The 18707-nt window shown below is 36.4% G+C and overlaps 4 protein-coding genes across 4 annotated transcripts; 2 read left to right on the top strand and 2 right to left on the bottom strand.

The window, feature by feature from the left end:
* The first annotated feature begins 76 nt into the window (after positions 1 to 76).
* Positions 77 to 9003, top strand: LOC147488316 (putative histone acetyltransferase HAC-like 1). The gene is made up of 16 exons (XM_086572576.1): positions 77 to 246; positions 704 to 815; positions 1439 to 1533; positions 1661 to 1769; positions 1914 to 2031; positions 2209 to 3077; positions 3759 to 4052; positions 4139 to 4417; positions 4574 to 4702; positions 4789 to 4989; positions 5095 to 5237; positions 5408 to 5693; positions 6728 to 6864; positions 7797 to 7875; positions 8005 to 8197; positions 8291 to 9003. Exons 2-16 carry the CDS (start codon positions 717 to 719, stop codon positions 8359 to 8361), a joined length of 3102 nt encoding a protein of 1033 aa, XP_086428702.1. The 5' UTR covers positions 77 to 246; positions 704 to 716; the 3' UTR covers positions 8362 to 9003.
* A 783-nt stretch (positions 9004 to 9786) lies between these two features.
* On the bottom strand, positions 9787 to 11189 carry LOC147488315 (Cyclophilin-like peptidyl-prolyl cis-trans isomerase family protein). Its single transcript, XM_086572575.1, has 2 exons — positions 10186 to 11189; positions 9787 to 10081 (listed from the first exon to the last, which is right to left on the bottom strand). Exons 1-2 carry the CDS (start codon positions 11040 to 11042, stop codon positions 9979 to 9981), a joined length of 960 nt encoding a protein of 319 aa, XP_086428701.1. The 5' UTR covers positions 11043 to 11189; the 3' UTR covers positions 9787 to 9978.
* Positions 11190 to 11678: 489 nt separating this feature from the next.
* LOC147488314 (Nucleic acid-binding, OB-fold-like protein) lies at positions 11679 to 16059 on the bottom strand. The gene is made up of 4 exons (XM_086573240.1): positions 15631 to 16059; positions 15290 to 15516; positions 12428 to 12528; positions 11679 to 11992 (listed from the first exon to the last, which is right to left on the bottom strand). The coding sequence occupies exons 1-4, from the start codon at positions 15901 to 15903 to the stop codon at positions 11913 to 11915; spliced, it is 681 nt and encodes a 226-aa protein (XP_086429366.1). The 5' UTR covers positions 15904 to 16059; the 3' UTR covers positions 11679 to 11912.
* A 1100-nt stretch (positions 16060 to 17159) lies between these two features.
* On the top strand, positions 17160 to 17978 carry LOC147488313 (F-box protein SKIP23-like). Its single transcript, XM_086574342.1, has one exon. The coding sequence runs from the start codon at positions 17160 to 17162 to the stop codon at positions 17976 to 17978; it is 819 nt and encodes a 272-aa protein (XP_086430468.1).
* Positions 17979 to 18707: the final 729 nt, after the last annotated feature.

Raw genomic sequence — 18707 nt, 5'->3', positions numbered from 1 at the left:
TGCTTCGAACAACAAAACAAAGCCTTATTACCCTATATAAACTCCACCTATTTCGAGTACATTAAAAAAACAAACTGTGCCGAAATCCAACAACTCGTGTAATCTGTCCCCTTCCGTCCTATAAAAACAGTACGGTTTTACGAGACAATCGAGAGAGATTTTTTTTTTGTGTCTTAATTAGTAGTCTTAGTCTTAAAACAAGTCTTTCATCAAACACTTTCCTTCTCCGTCTCTCGTCTCACTTCGGTACGTAACTTCTCTTTAACGTTATATATTCTACTGTTTCTTTATGTACCAAATTTTATGTAGCCCCACTACACTAACTAGGGTTTTGCAAAAAAAAAAAAATAGGGTTTTGCAAGAATCTATATTTCATGCATGTTTATGTATATACAGTAGTAATACAAACTGTGTGATTTTATGTTTGTGGGAAAATTATTTCCCACGTAAAGTTCGCGCGCTTGGGAGTACTCAGAGTGTGTACTCTTAAGCGCGCGCAACCTTCTACATTGTGTACTGCTTTACTGAGCAGACACTACTGATACTCTGATAGTGTTGTATAGCTAGTAGTAGTACTCTTTTGGACAAACTGGATTTTATGAAACCTTTTTTTTTCTAACTCAGTTGTGTGGATATTTTTGTAATTATAACTAAACATTTGTGAAATTGAATTGAGGTATTAGATTACTATTGCCCCATGCAGTTTTACAGGAAGTATGGAACAATGGCAGTCAAGTTACGGATATGGTTCACAGAAATCTGGTTTTGAAAATCTAGGAGCATCAATGTTGCAACCCAATAGTAATTTGCAGCAGGTGATCTTTGTTTCTAGCCTAAAGAGATGAGCATGTTTTTCCTTTTGAACTGGCGTTCTTGATTAGACATGCATGAATTTTCGTTATCGTTGATTACACGTGTCAATTAATGGTCTTGTAAAAAAAAATGTCAGGTATCTTTAATTATAGCAGTACAGTACTGGCCAATTGCCTGCATTTTCATACCAATTTGAAGTCTAGAATTCATATTTGGTACTCAACACTAAAGAGAATAGATATATGTTGGAAAGAAATGGAAAACAGAAAAGAATCACCACCATGAGGTCATTTTGAGAATAACTGTAGTAGGGGCCAAGACTTGTTATAATGTAGTATATGTCAATGCTGACCAACATAAGTATTTGTATTGTCGCTTACATGTTTTATAAGAATGCGTCTACTAGTTTTGATTCTTTCTGTTTATGAAGGAAAGTATACCATGATTGACCAACCTGTAACTGCACCTTGTCACCTTCTAGTTCCTTTTTAGACAGCGCCCAGTATATATTAATTGTTTGATCAACCTATGAAGTTGCACATTGTTTACATCATACTATTTATCTTGTATGATCGGTAATGCACATCCAATATGGTACTTAGATCTCTAATTACTATTTCTGCAGTGCTTCGCAATGTATCCAAGTATAGAACATCATATTCAGTTTGAAGATCGTGTTGATGATACCTGCAATGCACGGTTACATACCCGACAGAAAATGTAAGTTACATATAAAATGTTCTCTGGTCTATATGTATATACTACATCATTTAAGTTTCGAATACTGTTGGTAACTGATATTTCATTGGTGTTATGTTTTTAACCGCTTTGGACACTGTTTCTGCAGTAGCAACATGTTGCGGCACATGCGGCAAGGTCTTCCGACATGCGAGCAAACTTTAAATGGCATGGTGGTTCACATAGAGCAGACTCTATATTCTCAGGCTCCGTCAATGGTATGTTGTTTCAGTATTTGACAGAATGGTTTAGCACTCGACTTTTTTCATCAAATTAGGTACTTTATATAAATCAGGACAGCCGGAAGCAATTATGCATATTTAACTAATATGGCTGTGACTTATGTCTTTCTATGAGTCCAGGAGGAATATATGAATCAAGGGACTTTGAAAGATCGAGTGGAGGCCATAATCAGACACGAAGCAGCTGCTGTGAAGACACCATCGACAATGATGAGCTCATTGAGTATGGGTGCATCAGGTATGCTCTACACTTGACTCTATAGTCTCAACAGCTAGCTTTCATAGTCCACACTGTACTATACCATGTCAAACCATGTGAAAAATGCATATAGCCATCTCGTTAATCAGATTTGTTCCTAGGAGAGAAACTTAATATTTCCTTGCTTGTAAATTATAACTTGCTTCAACATGACAGATAAATTGAATGCGATGCACCTTTTTGGTCCTGAAGTGACTTTTGGAAACGTATATTTATCGGACTTCCAGTATACATCAAACTCCAACAGATTACCTCAGCATGGTGCTTTAATACTCCCGGAATTTGTTCGGGATTGGACTTACCCATCCAAAGTAGTGGGTGACAACAGAAGCGCTTTTATTGGAGATTTTGGTTGGAAGGGAACTGGATTGTTAGAGGATATTGTACTGCCTCCTCCTAAATTTAGGAAGATGCATGATTATAGAACTTCACAACTATGGGATGATCACATTAATCAGCCGCATCCTTCACAAGAATTCTCATTTACAGATAAACAATCTGACAACTTTCCTTGTAATTCTCAAGAATTGTGTGGATATACATCACACCCGCCAGACCCTCATTCATTTGATAAAGACTGCTCTCAAGATTGGGTTAATATCAAAGAATTAAAGAATATGCTAAAAGCTTCTCCTCATATGGATGGTTGGCACCATTCTTATGATTTTGAAAGTGAGAGTATGGAACATCTGGTCCCTAATTCTACAGCCCCGACAGTATGGAACATCGATAATTCTACAGCACCAACAGTTGATCATCTGGCTGGAACATGTTTGGGAAAGCAAAAGATAGATTGTTCTTTGACTGAAAATCCTACAGCACCTACTGTTGATCATCTGGCTGGAGCATATGTTGAAAAACAAAAGATACATTGTTCTTTGATCGAAAATCCTACAGCACCAACAGTTGATAATCTGGCTGGAGCATATGTGAGAAAGAAGAAGATAAATTGTTCTTTGATTGAAATGTTTGCTCCAGAGCAAATTAAACAGCATATCACTAGTCTGAGGCTGTGTGTTATGCAGGTTAGTCCCCTGGTCCTAGTTCATTGGTCATACTAATTTAGTTTTTTAACTTTCAATTTAAACATTAGTCATGTATATTACTTGGATAGTTGGATATGACCTCAACCTTGAGCCTTATTTATGGGCATTGGCGCATTGCCGATCAAGAAAAAGAAATGTAACAATCATGTGCTATAGAATATGTAATTACATTGACACACTAGGGAATAAAGAATCGCAAAGTAGCCTTGTTTCATCTAGAATATGTACTTACTGATTCTTGCTTCCAAATTAAATGAACTGCACTTGCATGATTTAGTGATTGGAGGAAAAGCAACATAAGTACAAACTTTCTAGTGCTAAAATATTTTTATTCGGATTTTTTTTTTTTTTATTTAAAATCATTATCATTTGAGAGTGCTATCTTAAGAACACTTCTTTTAAAACCAACTGTGACATTCCACAACACCTTTGATTATATTTCTAGTGTATCTCTTGATGTCTTGGAACTAAGAGTGTGGAGGGTCACATAACAAAGGCTGGATTGCTTTTTGAAGAAAAAGTATTAATCAAAGAACTTCAATCCCCAAATCACATCAATAATATTGCTTGTTAATTTACTTTATTGCTCCTTTTTTTGTGAAATGCAAATAAATTATGAGTTGCTATAGCCCTTTAGATTTGTCTTCTTATTTTGAACAGAACAGAGAAGACTCAGAAAGAAATGAAGCAAACTCAGAAACTCCGGATAAGAGGCCATGCAATTTGTGCGCTATACACTCTCTTTCTTTTGCACCTTTAAAGTTTTGTTCATCCTGCAGTGCTCCAATAAAGCTCCTTGGAACGTATTATAGTACAGAGGAAACGGGCCTTAAGTATTGTGTCTGTAGCTCATGCTACAGAAAGATTGGGGGTAAGAGTGTCACACTTGACGGGCATTGCATTTACAAGTCAAGCATGGAGAAGATTACAAACAAAGAGGATGCTATAGAACCAGTAAGTATTGTTTTCACAAGTATACTTTCCTTAAATTGATAAAATAAAATAGGATATTTCATTTACTATTATCTATGCTCTTATAGTGGGTTGAATGTCGCAAATGTGAGCTTTGGCAACATGAAATATGCTCTCTCTTTAATGATAAAAAGAATGAGAACGGCAGTGCTAAATACATTTGCCCCGAATGCTACATAAAAGATATAAAGAGTGGTGAGCACACACCCTTACCACAGGATGCTTCTCCCGGTGCTAAAGATTTGCCAAGAACCAGTCTAAGTGACCACATAGAGAATCGACTTATTGCACGACTTAATAAAGAAAGAGAAGAAAGGGCAAAATCTGTTGGAAGGAATTTCGATGAGGTAAGGTTTCCACATGATACTATACTATAATGATGAATTTAAATTATTTATCTAGCTATGGAAAATATGATTACAAAAAGTACAGAACTGGTGTCATGCTTCTGAATTATTGCTATTTCGTTAACAAGTGACTGTCATGCTTTTACCATTTTAAAGGTTCCAGGAGCGGAAGATCTTGTTGTCAGAGTAGTCTTATCAATTGAGAAGAAAGCAAAAGTAAAGCAGAAATTTTTTGATGTGTTTGCCAAGGATAAATATCCTAAAGAATTCCCTTACAGATCAAAGGTGGGAAATATTCCATGCGTTATTATAAAGCTTATTTGCAAATAGAATTTCAAATTATGCTAATCCCAAAACGTTTTTCATGTCAGGTCATCCTGTTGTTCCAGAAGATTGAGGGGGTGGACGTATGTCTGTTTGGCATGTACGTGCAAGAATATGGTTCAGAATGCCCTGATCCAAATAACCGCTGTATTTATCTTTCATACCTTGATTCGGTCAAGTATTTCAGGCCTGAAATACAAACGGTGAATGGAGAAGCTCTTCGAACATTTGTCTACCATGAAATATTGGTAATGGACTATTTTTTATGTACTTATTTGATTCACTATCAAAATCTAGTATCCTCAGAAGTTCTTAAGAGATGACTGACTTTTTTTTTTGCTTGTCCTAATCAGATTGGCTACCTAGACTACTGCAAGAAGCAGGGGTTTTCAACATGCTATATATGGACATGTCCTCCTATGAAAGGAGACAACTATGTTCTGTATCGTCATCCAGAAGTTCAGAAGGCTCCCAACACGGATAAGCTGAGGAAGTGGTCTCTCTCTCTCTCTCCCTCAGATGTGTTTTCAAATAAAAATGATTTTTTTAATTATAGAGTGTCTCCAGAGAGAAAGATAACAATGCCAAAGCACTTAAGCAGACCTCTGTGTTTGTATGTGTGTGCGCGTGCATGTACAGGTATCTAATAATGTGGACATTGTGCAGGTACCTGTCAATGCTAAAAAAGGCAACCAAGGAAAATGTTGTGGTGGCTGTCACTAATTTATATGACGGCTTCTTTTTTCGTCGCCATGAATGCAAGTTAAAGGTGACCCACTTGCCATATTTCTATGAGGACTACTGGCCAGCTCTTGCTGAGGAAACAATACATCGGATCCAAGTAGAAGAAAATGGAGAAATTCTAAAGAGGAAATCTAGAACAGCTTTGAAAGCCAGAGGATGCAATAAACTTTCTGAGAGCAGTGTCATACGCAATGTATTGATGGATAAGGTACTTCTAACTAACCCCCTTTTCTTTCTTTTTCCACCATTAGAGTATTGTCATCATGGTGGTGGTCAAGGAGACGCTTTTCAATTGAGCAAACGCTCGTCCTTCATTTTAAAACGTCAACTTTGTAATTTTCGAATGTGATTCAGATGTTCATGCATTTTGATAATTTACTCATGTCTTTTGGAGCTTTAGCGGGGGTTAGGTACCGCCTCGCTACTTTTACCATTTGTCTTTCAGTATATTGTAAATACTGCTTTGGTAATGAAACAGAATGAATCTTAATCGATCCATTTTTTTTTTTATAGATTCTATCATGCACAAGTTAACACGTGTTGTTTATTGGTATTTGATATATGTGATTAAATCAACTATTTAATGCGTGTTTCCCCTGTAACATACTCAAGATATGAACTATGTGTGCTTGCTGATAAAGAGCATTTATAAGATGCAACTTTATATATATATATATATATATTATATGTTTTTTTCCTTTTCCTCAGGTTGATTGCAAGTTTTCCTGTCACATTAGTTTAAAAAAAATACCTGCCCATGTAGTGCACTTCTTTTCTAGGCTTCTATTCAGTTTTCTCATGATTTGAGATGTACGCACTTGATGGTTATTGACATTTGATCCATGATTGACCTTACAAAGCATCCTATGGAAAATGTTTTATTCTTCTGAATGAAATGAATATCTGAGGCACTAACATAAAAGTGAATTGCTTTATTTCTTTGTCATTTTAACTGAAAATATTGCCAAAGTATATTCCATATAGCTCCCTGTCTCAGCAGGTGTACTCAAAGTAAATACCTAAGTTACATTGACACGGACACGGATACGGAGTGTCTGACACAGCAAAATATGAAAAACTGAAGAATATCACACACAATATGTGTCCGTGTGAGTCCGACACGGACACGTCGATTTTTGAAATATGGCGTGTCCATGTAACATAGGTAAATACTATTATGTTTCTATCTGGAGATACTCTTCTACAGTAGCTTATACTTTTCTTTTAATTTTTTCCTTTTAGATTAGCGATCACATCTCCCAAAGAAAGGAAAACTTCATCATGGTCCAGTTGCAATATTTCTGCGGACACTGCTCCCAGCCAATATTATCTGGCAGGTGGGTTTGCAATCAATGCAAAGATTTCCAGCTCTGTGAAAGGTAAAGCATGATCCAATTGCCATGGTTTTTTTCCTGTATTATACTTCTTTTATTTCATGTCAATGTGTCACACCGTAATTTAGTTTAGTTGTTTTTGAAAATCCCGACTGGTCATTTTGTAAATGCAGATATTCTTATCTTAACAAACTCTGGGTGTGCCCACTCAAAATTTTATGTTTTTATAGCCTCTCAACTACTGGAATTAATCAAAATAAACAATTTAATTGAAATAAAAGTTTCCCCGACCATAAAACAGAGAGGATCTAGTCAATTGGCAAGATACCAGAAAACGAATGAAAAGAGTGGAAGTCGGATATTGAAATTACAATTTTCGCAAAGAAAAACATAAAAACAATATGATATTATCTTTGTTCTTCGACCAAAGACACATTGACTTGGCATATTTGGTACAGGGCTTAAATGAATTTCTCAATGACATCTCCTGAGCAGGCGAGCGGCGGACTGTCAACTACTTCAATGTAATTGACAAAGGAATAATTACTTTCAAAAGTCCGCCCTTAAATGAATTTCTCAATGACATCTCCCGAGCGGGCGAGCAGTGGACTGTCAACTACTTCAAATCTAATTGACAAAGGAATAATTACTTTCAAAAGTCTGCCCCTCGGGAGATGTCCTCTCAGAACTCCAACAACCATCTTTAAATATACATACACTGATACACCCTCTTTAGAAAGTCTATATTTTTTAAAAACTATATATTATAGAAAAGTGATTTTGTGTGGATACTTAGAAATTTTTTCCGTAATTCTTTAATTTCCCTTATCCCCGATGAAGATAAAATAGTAACTATTCCTTTGTCAACTACTTTCACTTCTGCTTTATAGATTCATAGTTAGGTATACCAATCTAATTTGGGAGAACTTTCAAATGCTTTTCTGGTATTAGGTTGTTAACTCATTTGCTTTGTGCAGGTGTTATGTCGATGATCAGAATCTTGAAGAAAGAAACAAGCATCCAAGTTCTAAAAAGGCCAAACACAACTTCTCTAAGGTGTTTACTTTGACTATATGTTTCAATTGTTAAAACGTTTTGAAATCTCAGCTCTTCAGTCTTATTATACTTTCTCCCATTTGAAGTGGCTGCGCTGTATAGCAATTCTAATAGGAAATCCTTTTTCAGGTGGAGGCTATTGATGTGATTGTGGATCCTGAGTATAAGAATGAGCATATATATAATAAGATTTTTGAAGATAGGCAAACTTTCTTGCGTTTCTGTCAAGAGAAATATTATCAGCATGACATGCTTCGTAGAGCAAAGCACTCCTCAATGATGATCCTCTATTATCTTCACAATCCAGCAGAAGCAGCTTCAGGTATTATACTTGACATAGATTTAGGTATATGTATTAAAGTTGAAATTTGTTTTCGAATAAATTGCTGATTTTCTATTTTCCTCCGAATGCCAGAATGGAAGAATGTTCTTGAGAATATTGAAAAAGAAATACAGAGGTCTCCTGGCACCTGCTCCCACCATTGAGTCTTCAGGTGCTTTGGCATTGATAAGGTATTTGGAGCAAATGAGAATATAATTCGGCTTGTCTCCGACTCATTATTTCACAGTTAGAAGAGAATGAAGATTGTTAGTTGGAGTTGGAAAGTGATTTTAAAGATTGATAAGCATTTAACTGAAGTGGAGAACTAACACATGCTAGGTGATAGGATATGAGAATGTACAGGTGCTTGTACTAACTGAAAAAGGTACAAATGAATTACATTTAAAGAGGTACAAATGAATTACATTACACTTAAGAGGAAGAAAATACTGCATAACTGAAAGCTGTAGAAGGAGATTGTATAGGCTATAAGGAAGATTGTATTAAGTACCAAAAAGGAAGGCCGGGTACAAGATGCTTTAGAAGTAGTTCTTAAGAGAAACGAAAAGATTGTAGGGGGGATAGCAGAAGCAACTTGTGAAAAGGGGAAGAAATCTCTTCGAAGTTCACATTCTTCAGATGTAAATGCAACCGTAAGAGGCTCCAAAAGTTTGTACCCTTTATTACGGTTTATGCCATAATAAAGATGCAAAGTTTACTTGTACATTGTAGTTTGTTCGAGTTAATGGTTTCAATCAGGGAAAGATTGCACATCAATAAACTAGAGTAATAAGAACATTTTAAAAGTTTTTGTATATGGTGAGAGATATATTTGAGTCTCTGGAAGTTTAACGAAATTAGTGTCACTCCCTTTCCTACGCCATAGCTGAAATAACTTTGCTCTTTCTTAATGATCTTCATGTCTTTCTTCAAAAGCATCCGCTTCAAATTGTGAAATCACACCTGTTATTGCAACTGCTTCAAATCCATTATATCATGCTAGAACAAAACATTTTGAAATGTTGATTATCATTACGCTTCGGTTTTGTGACAAGCTATGTTTTGAAGAGTGCATAAGCAACATCTTCAGCACCCAAGTTTTGCTATTACTCAGTGTCGGGGGCCAAAAACCCACATAATGACGCACAGAATGATCAAAGTAATGATGAACTGGTTTGTTTAGAAATTGAGACTGAACCACTTTTTGTATTCAGTGGCTGCCTACATACCTAAAGGGATGAAGAGTATGACTAATTCGTATCTATCCCCATATCAACAGATATCCCCTGGTTTACAGGTACACTGAATAGAGTCGTGATATCAGCCATCATGATTACGCAGGACCCTGTTGGGCCTTGTTTTCAGCTGATCCCGGGCTCACAGTGAGGCAACGCTATGCTGCTGAGCATTCTATCGTGTTGGATGTCTCACTTCACACAATCGATCCAATGAGACCACAAAATAGGAGATCAGATAATCAGATAATGCCACACACGCATTACGCCAAAAACCACTTAAAGCGCATTTAAAGAATTTCGTCAAATGTCAATGTACTAATAGTCTGAAATACGTCAAAATGCAACTCTTGATTTGTTTAACAACATCCTAAAACTAAGAATCTCTCATATTCCTGAACTGTTTCCCCAACAATGCTGGGGATATATGGGTGGATATATCATTATAGCAGTATAGAAGACATATGGATATTCACCCAATTGAAATCATATAACACTATAACAATATAGAAAAAAAAAAAAAAAAAAGTGGCCAAAGATTGGCCTCTAATTAATCAAACCACAATTAGTGATAAGAACCTTGGAATATGGACGGTTAAATCCCCTCTCTGCAACAACAGCTCTCTTGTCTCCGATTAACTTTGCCACCCTGCTCGCCAAATAATAAAAAGAATAAAACAATTTTAAACAGGAAGGAACGGGATTATGGAAAGATGTTAATATTTGAGACTGACTCCAATTTTAACAATTCACCTGAAATAACCAGAACTTGAGTTCTCCTGCACAGTTTTCACTTGTGCTATTTTTTCCACCACATCCAGCCCATCCAAAACTGTACCAACCACCAAGGATGAGGCATCAAGCTGTGGAGAGTCTCTGGTGCTGATCACAAACTCAGTCCCATTAGGGGAGGTCCCAACTTCCTCTTCATCTATCTCCAACTTCCCTTTCCGGGCAACCAGCTTCAACTTTGGAGGTGCTTTATTTGGATCCCGTACGACAATGCTTACTGATGCCGCCTTATTTTTGGTCCCTGGACACTTCTCATTCAACCTTTCCAGTTCTTCAATCAAACTGTCTGCAGCTAAGTTCCCACCGGTCTGCCTTGCAAGCTCAGCATCTACTCCATATGACCTCACTCCTCCATGTTGGACGTAATTAGGAGTAATCTTTGTAAACTCTTTTCTTCTGTAACTAATACCAGCTGCTCCACTTACAAGGTTGGAAAACCTGGCAGTTCCAGAAGGCGCATCAGCTCCATATAGCCCTATGACTATTCTACCTGCTGGCTCCCCATCTATGGAGACATCAAGGAAGGCTCGCTTTGTCAGAATTTTTTCTGTGCAAGTAATTGGCTCTGGATTAGCTTCTTCAGCTTGAGCTTCAGAAATATGAAATGGGTCAACAATGTGGCTCCCAAAGAGTATGACTGGTGAAGATGCAATGCATACAGCAAGATCTCGGCGGGAGATTTTGAGAGCTGATGAAGAGGCTGTAGGGATGGATGGTGAAGGATGAGAGGTGACTATTTGCGTCTGCAACCGAGGTAATGAAGGAGGCTCAACAATAGGGGCAAGCAGTTGCAATGTTTCTGCGAGCTGGAGCCTCATTTCTAGACGTTAAGGATGTTTCTATAGTGAATCTTCCATTACTTCCCTGAAGACTCTAGTTTTAGCAAACTGATTTTCTCTTTGGTCTCGGACAGCATGTGGATAAGAGAGATGAAAAAAGCCGATCCATACGTTTTATTTGCCAATGCTGAATGTTTTTGGTGATATGGTATTCAACTTTAAATACGTAATGCCCTTATCTGCATTAAGAATTATTACTCACCGCCCCCCTCTTCTTTAAAAAAAAAAAAAAAAGTCACAAATAGTCTGACCAAAATGGTTAATCCTATCAAGTCCTAAAGGAGTCAGGACCAAGAACCATTATTACAAGTAGATTTTGTACATTGTGCCATCTTCAGAAAGCATCCAGTACCAAGCCATTGCATCACAGGAATCTGGAATGTAAGGTTGAGATTGTGATTCCATATTCGACTCGCCCTCCTTGCGTGAAGGATATCAAATTACTTTGTATACAAACATATATACTAGCTTAATATGCAGCAAAAAAGGCATGGGGCAACTGAAATAAGTGTTTCCTATTTCTTTTATTTTCCCCATTTAACGGAATGGATAGAACTCTAGAAGATATCAAAGAGATCATACAGAAACTACATTGAAAATTGAAAAAAAAACAACTGAACATAATGTTGGTTTCTGGTAAAGAAAATTCTGCAGTAACTCATTGAGCAAAAAGGTTTAATGTTATGATCCAATGCCAATGGTAACTTTCTCAAAGTGAAAACTGACAGTTAGAAAATATTACAGAGATAGAGTTTGGCCTTTTGGCTACTTCTCAATATGAGATCTGCCATTTCTTTAGTTTGTACATTGGTGCCTCATCCTGTCATCCAAGACTGTTCAACTCTGCAATTAGAAATAGCCAACACCCTTCATGTCTGCTCGATTTGATTCTCCAGTATCACCATCTTTACTGAGAAATACAAGCCGACCTGCACATGATACGTTTAAGAACAACAATAAGAACCTTAAGAATGGTTGTGCCTAGGCCATATACTTTCAATATCTTTCGTCATATTGAAAGCTTCACTTAGATGATCATCGCTGATCAGGAACAGTTAAGTGGCCTAGTCTGCATGATCAAATGCAGAAGATTCTGTTACATTGGATGAACTACAGAGTGTATAGAGCTTCTACTAAAAGTCTAAAACCAAATCAAATTCACTCTCTGATGATATTCACTTAGAATCCCTTCAGAACTAAATTTTATGATAAAGGCTAAGATACGAAATGTATGAACACATCAAAAAGTAATTATATGAAATCCTTGCTCTGTATCAAAGTCATATTTTCTAACATCCAGATCAGAGAATAATTGCATCGATTCTTGGCACATTTAAATAAGAGGAGTATAATGCTTAACGTACCATCTCGACGTATAGCAATCTCCCTTATACGCCTAACAAGACCACTTATGGGATCATTAAAGATTTTCGTCTCCAGGTTTCCCTCCAGATACATAGTAGACCTACAAAACCAGTTAATAAAGCAAGAAATTTAGATTAAGAGTGCAAACATATTACACTAGTCAGGAATTAGCATACAATAGATCTCAACCATATGGAAAAAAGAGATACCTATGACTGAAACAAAAGGCAAGAAACACATTTGTATGCTGAAATGAAGTGTTATCATTGGCAAATCCCCTCAGTGTTGATTAAATTACCATAACATGCGATCTATGAATCCTATGATACCTGGATACTTAAATGTGCCCAAACTATCAGTATCCACAGGATATGACACCAATATTGACACACAATACTTTGTACATCCATCTAGAACACCTCTATCCCACTCCTATTGTACCCACATTGATTATTTAAACTTTCCTTAATTCACTTATTTGTTTTATCAATAGAGACGCTAAACAGTAAATTGCAATAAAAACTGACATAGGAAGGTGTGCAGTCCTAATGGGTTATATCACATACAACGTGGTTGTAATAACAAATAACAAATAACAAATTACGTAAGCTAAAGGCTAAAGCATTCTTGTCAGATCAAAGGGTTAAGAGAGTCAAAACGGTGCAATTGAGAAATTTCGTCCAGAATGATTTAATACTAAAAGGTAATAAACATCTAATAAAACCTAATTATAGTTGTTAATAACCCCATTTAACCATTACAAAACTTGTTGGCAGTGGCAGAAAAAGTTTATCCATGAAAAATTGAATCTTTAGAATGATCACACAAAGGTTTGAAGAAACTGATGATGATCATAGCAAAAACACCCTTATTCAAAGTATGAATTTGAGAAGAAGGTTGATATTCGAGGATGGGAAAGTAAAGATTATTTTATGCAATCAAAGTATCAAGCACACCCTTACAGTGGCCAGAGGGTAAGCTTTCAAGGTTCAGTCTTGGTGGTTGTTCCAAGAGCGCTAACACACACACAGACACATTTACCATGCAATAAGAATACAAGGTTCCTTAACACGCAATAAGAATGAAAGGTTGTTCCCCTTTGGAAGCTGATCATGTGTTAATGGGTTAATGCAATAACACATACAGACACACACAAATGCCCACATCAGGTTGTCAAGGCACAAACACATTTGCATCCTAAATTTTAATATGGATGCTCTCAATCTTAGAATATAAGTGAATTTGACTTAACAAGAGACTTGAATGTGACAAATCACAACATGCGGTTAAAGTTAAAGTGTTACACAGAACATGTTATCTAAGAGCATCTTTAGGAGTGATATCAACCTAGCATAAAAATTTGGTGTTTTTTCAACTTCAGGAGAGTCACATGTTGATGAAAACACCAAAAAAACACCAAATCAAACACCAAATCGGCCAATATTTGGTTCCAGGTTTGGTGCTATATCAAATCACTTACGCGGTTTTGCCAAAACCGTGCGGTTTTGCCAACACCGCGTGGGCTTGGGCTTCTAATTGGGCTTATATGGCGCGGTTTTCACAAAACTGCGCCAAAGATTGGGAAAGAAAAAAAAGAAAAAAGTTTATGTGCGATATATGGTGTTGTTTTTTCAAAACCGCGTAGGCTTGGGCCTGTCAGTTGGGCTTTAGTGGCGCGGTTTTGGAAAAACCGCGTGGGCTATATGGCGCGGTTTATCCAAAACCGCGTAGTTTGATGTCGAAAATTTGATGTTACTCTTAAAGTTGCTTAGTGTTTTTTTGGTTTGGTGTTTTTTTAGTTCAAAATTTTGGTGTTTTTTTGGTAGCTCTCCTAAAGATGCTCTAAGTCACATTGACACGAATATGCTTGTCGGTGTCCGACACGATGACCTATATGAAGTAGGACACGGGCACACAACTAATAAAAAAAGAAAACGATAACTATATCTTTTATTATGTTAGTATATTAATCGTTACGTATCAAAAAAAGTTACACAACGAATTCTCAGTCTCGAGACCTTACAAAATACCTCCTTAGTCCTTACAAATAAATAACTATGAATACAATGGAGTTGTAGCTATGTTAATAGCTTATTTTCTAAGTCCTTTAGGGTAAAGAAAAAAATCCTAGTTTGAAATCATATGCACAACGTGTCCGCATGTCGGACATGAGTGTCATCAGAGACACGAATATTTTAAAGAATATGAAATTATGAATGTCCACGTTACTTTGCATATTATACTAGAACGTTTAAGTACATAGACACATTCAAATGTGATCTCAGGTATCTATTACTTCAGGTCAGAAAATATTACAGATTGAAATTTTTTAGACATTCTTGTGTGGAGTTACTTGCTTACTAAGGAACTCAATGGCTACGAAAGCTCCATTTATATGAAGCAATAGACGTCTCAAAAGTCCTCAAGACTGCAATATGTTGTGGGTCACTGACCTTCCTTATCGTCTATTTTGTTCTTCCACTTAAAGCAAAATAGATACCAAACTCATATGGCATCCACAAATAAAATGGTTAGCCATGGTCCAATTTTGAAAAGCCAGTAATTAATCCAAAGAAGCAGATCAACTTTTGACCCCACTGAGAAGCTGATTCATGACATTTAGTACATAATGAGGTTGATGTCCACAAGTATAGTCATGATTGTAGCACTTGCGAAAAAATATTGTCATTTAGGGAGAAGTATCACATGCGCTTAAGATGGCAAGAACCATGGGTATGATATGACTCAAGCTAGCTCTTTTCTATTAACAACCAAAAACGTAACTATTACTAAAGTGAAATGAAATGAAAAAACGCATTCTCATTAAACTAAAAACTAAAATAAAGTGAATAGTATCTTACCCAGGCTTGATATGATTCAGCGCAAGTGCACCCAACCTTTCAGGATATACACAAACCCTATGCCACTGAACAGAACAACGATCCGCATATTCCCTCGGCTCTTCATTATCCAACGGCCTCCGGTTGTTTCTAATTCCACCAGTCCCAAGTGAAAACAAAGTTACAGGTCGACCACTCTTCAATCTCTTCTGAAATGGTAGTTGCCCTACTTGCCCCACCAAAATTGCCTAACAAAAACACCCATTTCAGAAATTAATCAACATTTACAATAACCAATTTCAATAAACTCGACAAAGAATCTAAAAAAGAAGTCAAATTTGAACTAATTATGAAAATGTTACCTTATAAACCCCAGTGTCCAAACCATTTTCTAATGGTCTTTGAAAAGTGGGTCTTTGTTCATTTGTGTTATTTCGAGATGATGATGATGATGATGATGATGAGTCTTCTAAGTTAAGTTCTGGTCCAAGTCCTAAGTCATCGAAATCGGAATCTTCTTTAGAAGTGGTGGAGAAATGCATGGAGAGTAGTGGTGGTGATGGTTTTGTAGTGGAGAGAAGAAAGGAAGGAGTTGTTATTAGCCTTCTTGAGAAAATTGACATTGAAGACGCCATTGTTCAAATAAAATGAAAGGAAATGTTTTTGTGATTTTGAGCTTAAACCTCCCCAAAACCCCCAAGCTGGGGAGAGACAGTGTGTGTGGGCCTGGGCTTAACAGTGAGGCCTGCAAATTTAATACCCTTAGGACCTGACAAATTCTATTAATTAAGTGGGGTTTTAATTAATCCGTAAATTAATAGTTATCTAAATGTTTATGAATTTTTGAAGTTTATTCTAGAAATATTTTTCTATGGTGTTAAAGATCATATTATATTATCTTCATATGTATTTCTTAGCGCCATTATGAAAGATTAGAGATGAGATCCAATTTGACTTAAATTTCACCACAAGACAAACAGCACTTGACTCATATTTTAAGAAATTTTAAGAATGCATAATATTTCACCTCATTTGTATTTTTTTATTAATTTATGTAATAAATGAGATCCACTAAACCCTATATAGATTGTTTTGAAATCTATTATCTTATAAATTTAGCGAAATTATTAATTTAGTCCACTAACCCAAGTCGGGATAATTCTACTGTAGTATATTTTCGTTTTCAGAATTGTCGGTTTCTATTTTGATGAAAGAATGTTGGCGGCTTCTTTTTATATATAATGTTGCCTTTGGATCTGGATTGGAAACTTGGATGTCTGAGTAATTCTGAAACTGAATAAACTGGATACTAGGAATTCTGTTAAGTATCTTATAATTAATTATACGGAGTGTATGTATGTGTGAGATAATTGAGAGAGATTTGAGGATGGATCACTTGCTAACACTACCACAGCATCTGTTAGATATGATTGTAGAACGTTTGAGCCTCCCAGATATAATTAGATTCGGTTACGTCTGCAGAGAGTTGAAAATCATATGCGGGCCTCTACAGTTTCGAAATCATCTTCCATGGCTCATTGTTCCTAGCCAGGACTACGTCATTAGTAAATCTGGCACGATGGGTTTTAACGACAAAGACGTAGGTTTCTTTAGTTACTGTGATGGAAAGATTTACAAGGCAGAGATGCCGGAACTCACTAATAGACGAATATGTGGGTCTTTTCAAGGAGGTTGGTTGATGACTGCACGAAAATTCTGAGGTTCAACTATTCAACCCTTTCTCAAGATCTTTACTCTACCTTCCACCTCTCACAGAATTTCCTCGTGTTCAGGAAATACTACTGCGCGAAGAAGAAGGTGAAGTTCCGAATCTCGTTTACAAGGTTACTGGATTGGATCGTTTGATAACTACTATTTTTCATTAAGTTATATGCGAGATATGTTCATAGCTAAGGTTGTAATGTCATCGTCTTTGGTTACTAGTGGTGCGATAATTATGGCTATACAAGGTCCTAGGGATGACACATTAGCTTTTTATAGGATTGGCGGGGATCAACAAGTATGGATTCCAGTTACCCTAGACAATATGTCTCGTCACTTTAGTGATGTCACGTATTACCAAGGGAATTTCTATGCTATTCATCACAATGGGTATGTGGTTGTTATTCGTGGTTTAGAAACACCTGAAACTATTCACTATACCTATACGGAACAAATTATATCTGAACCTCCGGGAAAGATGGGCAATCGGTCTTATATTTTGGAATCATCAGGCGACCTATTGGTAGTGCATAGGCATATTGTTGGGGACAAAGATAAAAAAACTGATAATATTCAACCTTTACATCAGAACAAAGATGGAAAAACTGATAACATGCAACTTTTACTTCAGAAAACAATTGGGTTCCAAGTTTATAAGTTGGATTTTGGAAGTCCTAATAAGTGGCTTGAAATTCAAAGCCTTTGCGATCGTACTCTATTCTTGGGATACAACAGCTCGTTCTCGCTGCGGTCTAGCAATTTCTCAGGGTGTAAGCCGAACTGTATCTACTTCACGGACGACTTTTGGGGTTATTTTCGTGGACATGGATTTGGAGGCGATGATACGGGCATATTCAATTTAGAAGATGGTAGTTTCAGCAAATTCCCATTTCTGTATCCAAGTGAAACTCTCTTAGCTATGCCACCCCCAATATGGATCACACCCAACACATCATCGAGGCAAGTTCAAGCTTTAGGAGTGAATTAACACTTGTCCCTATTGTGGATAGGAGTACTTTGGCCACAATGGCTGCTGTTACTTTAGAAGGGTTTTCAATGTTTCTTGCTGATCATGTATGCTAAATTTTAAGGGAGGGTTTCTTGCTACTTTGAGGCCAGAGACTCTCAAACCTTTTTTCAATTAATGAATTACTTATTTTGTACTGGCATTAAAAAAAAAAAAACATTAACAGGTTTAAGGGCTTTGTATGAAAAATAATATTGTGAACACACACGGATAACTGAAGTTACTAATATGGTCTTGTATTCAAGGATTATTACGTAATAGTGTATATATGCTAGTAATACTCCGTTTTATACCCGTTTTTTCATATAATACGAATAATAAGGCGAACGTTTCAAACCTAACTACCTAAGGATTAATATTCGAATTCTATGATCTAGGCTTATAATTGCCGAATAATAAGGTTCGTATTTTTAAATGAAAAAAAAACACACTACAATTTGGACAAAATATTACCTTCTAAATTTATAATGCAACAAAATATGACCGATTTTTTTTCGTATTATACCCGTATAAACATGAATTATATGTTTGACATTTTTTTCGTTTGTTTGGGCCGAATTTTTAAACGAATAAGAATCCAAATTTTTGGATTTTTAATGAATAATTTCCGTACCGAATTTTGAATTTTTACCGTCCACGAATTTACTAGTTATATTATAACCTATCGTGTATACTTACGAACACGTTAAC

Source organism: Coptis chinensis, chromosome 7, assembly GCF_015680905.1.
Source record: "Coptis chinensis isolate HL-2020 chromosome 7, ASM1568090v1, whole genome shotgun sequence".
Lineage (NCBI taxonomy): Eukaryota > Viridiplantae > Streptophyta > Magnoliopsida > Ranunculales > Ranunculaceae > Coptis > Coptis chinensis.
The sequence above is the reverse complement of the archived record's forward strand: the minus strand, read 5'-3'. Positions and strand labels throughout refer to the sequence as shown.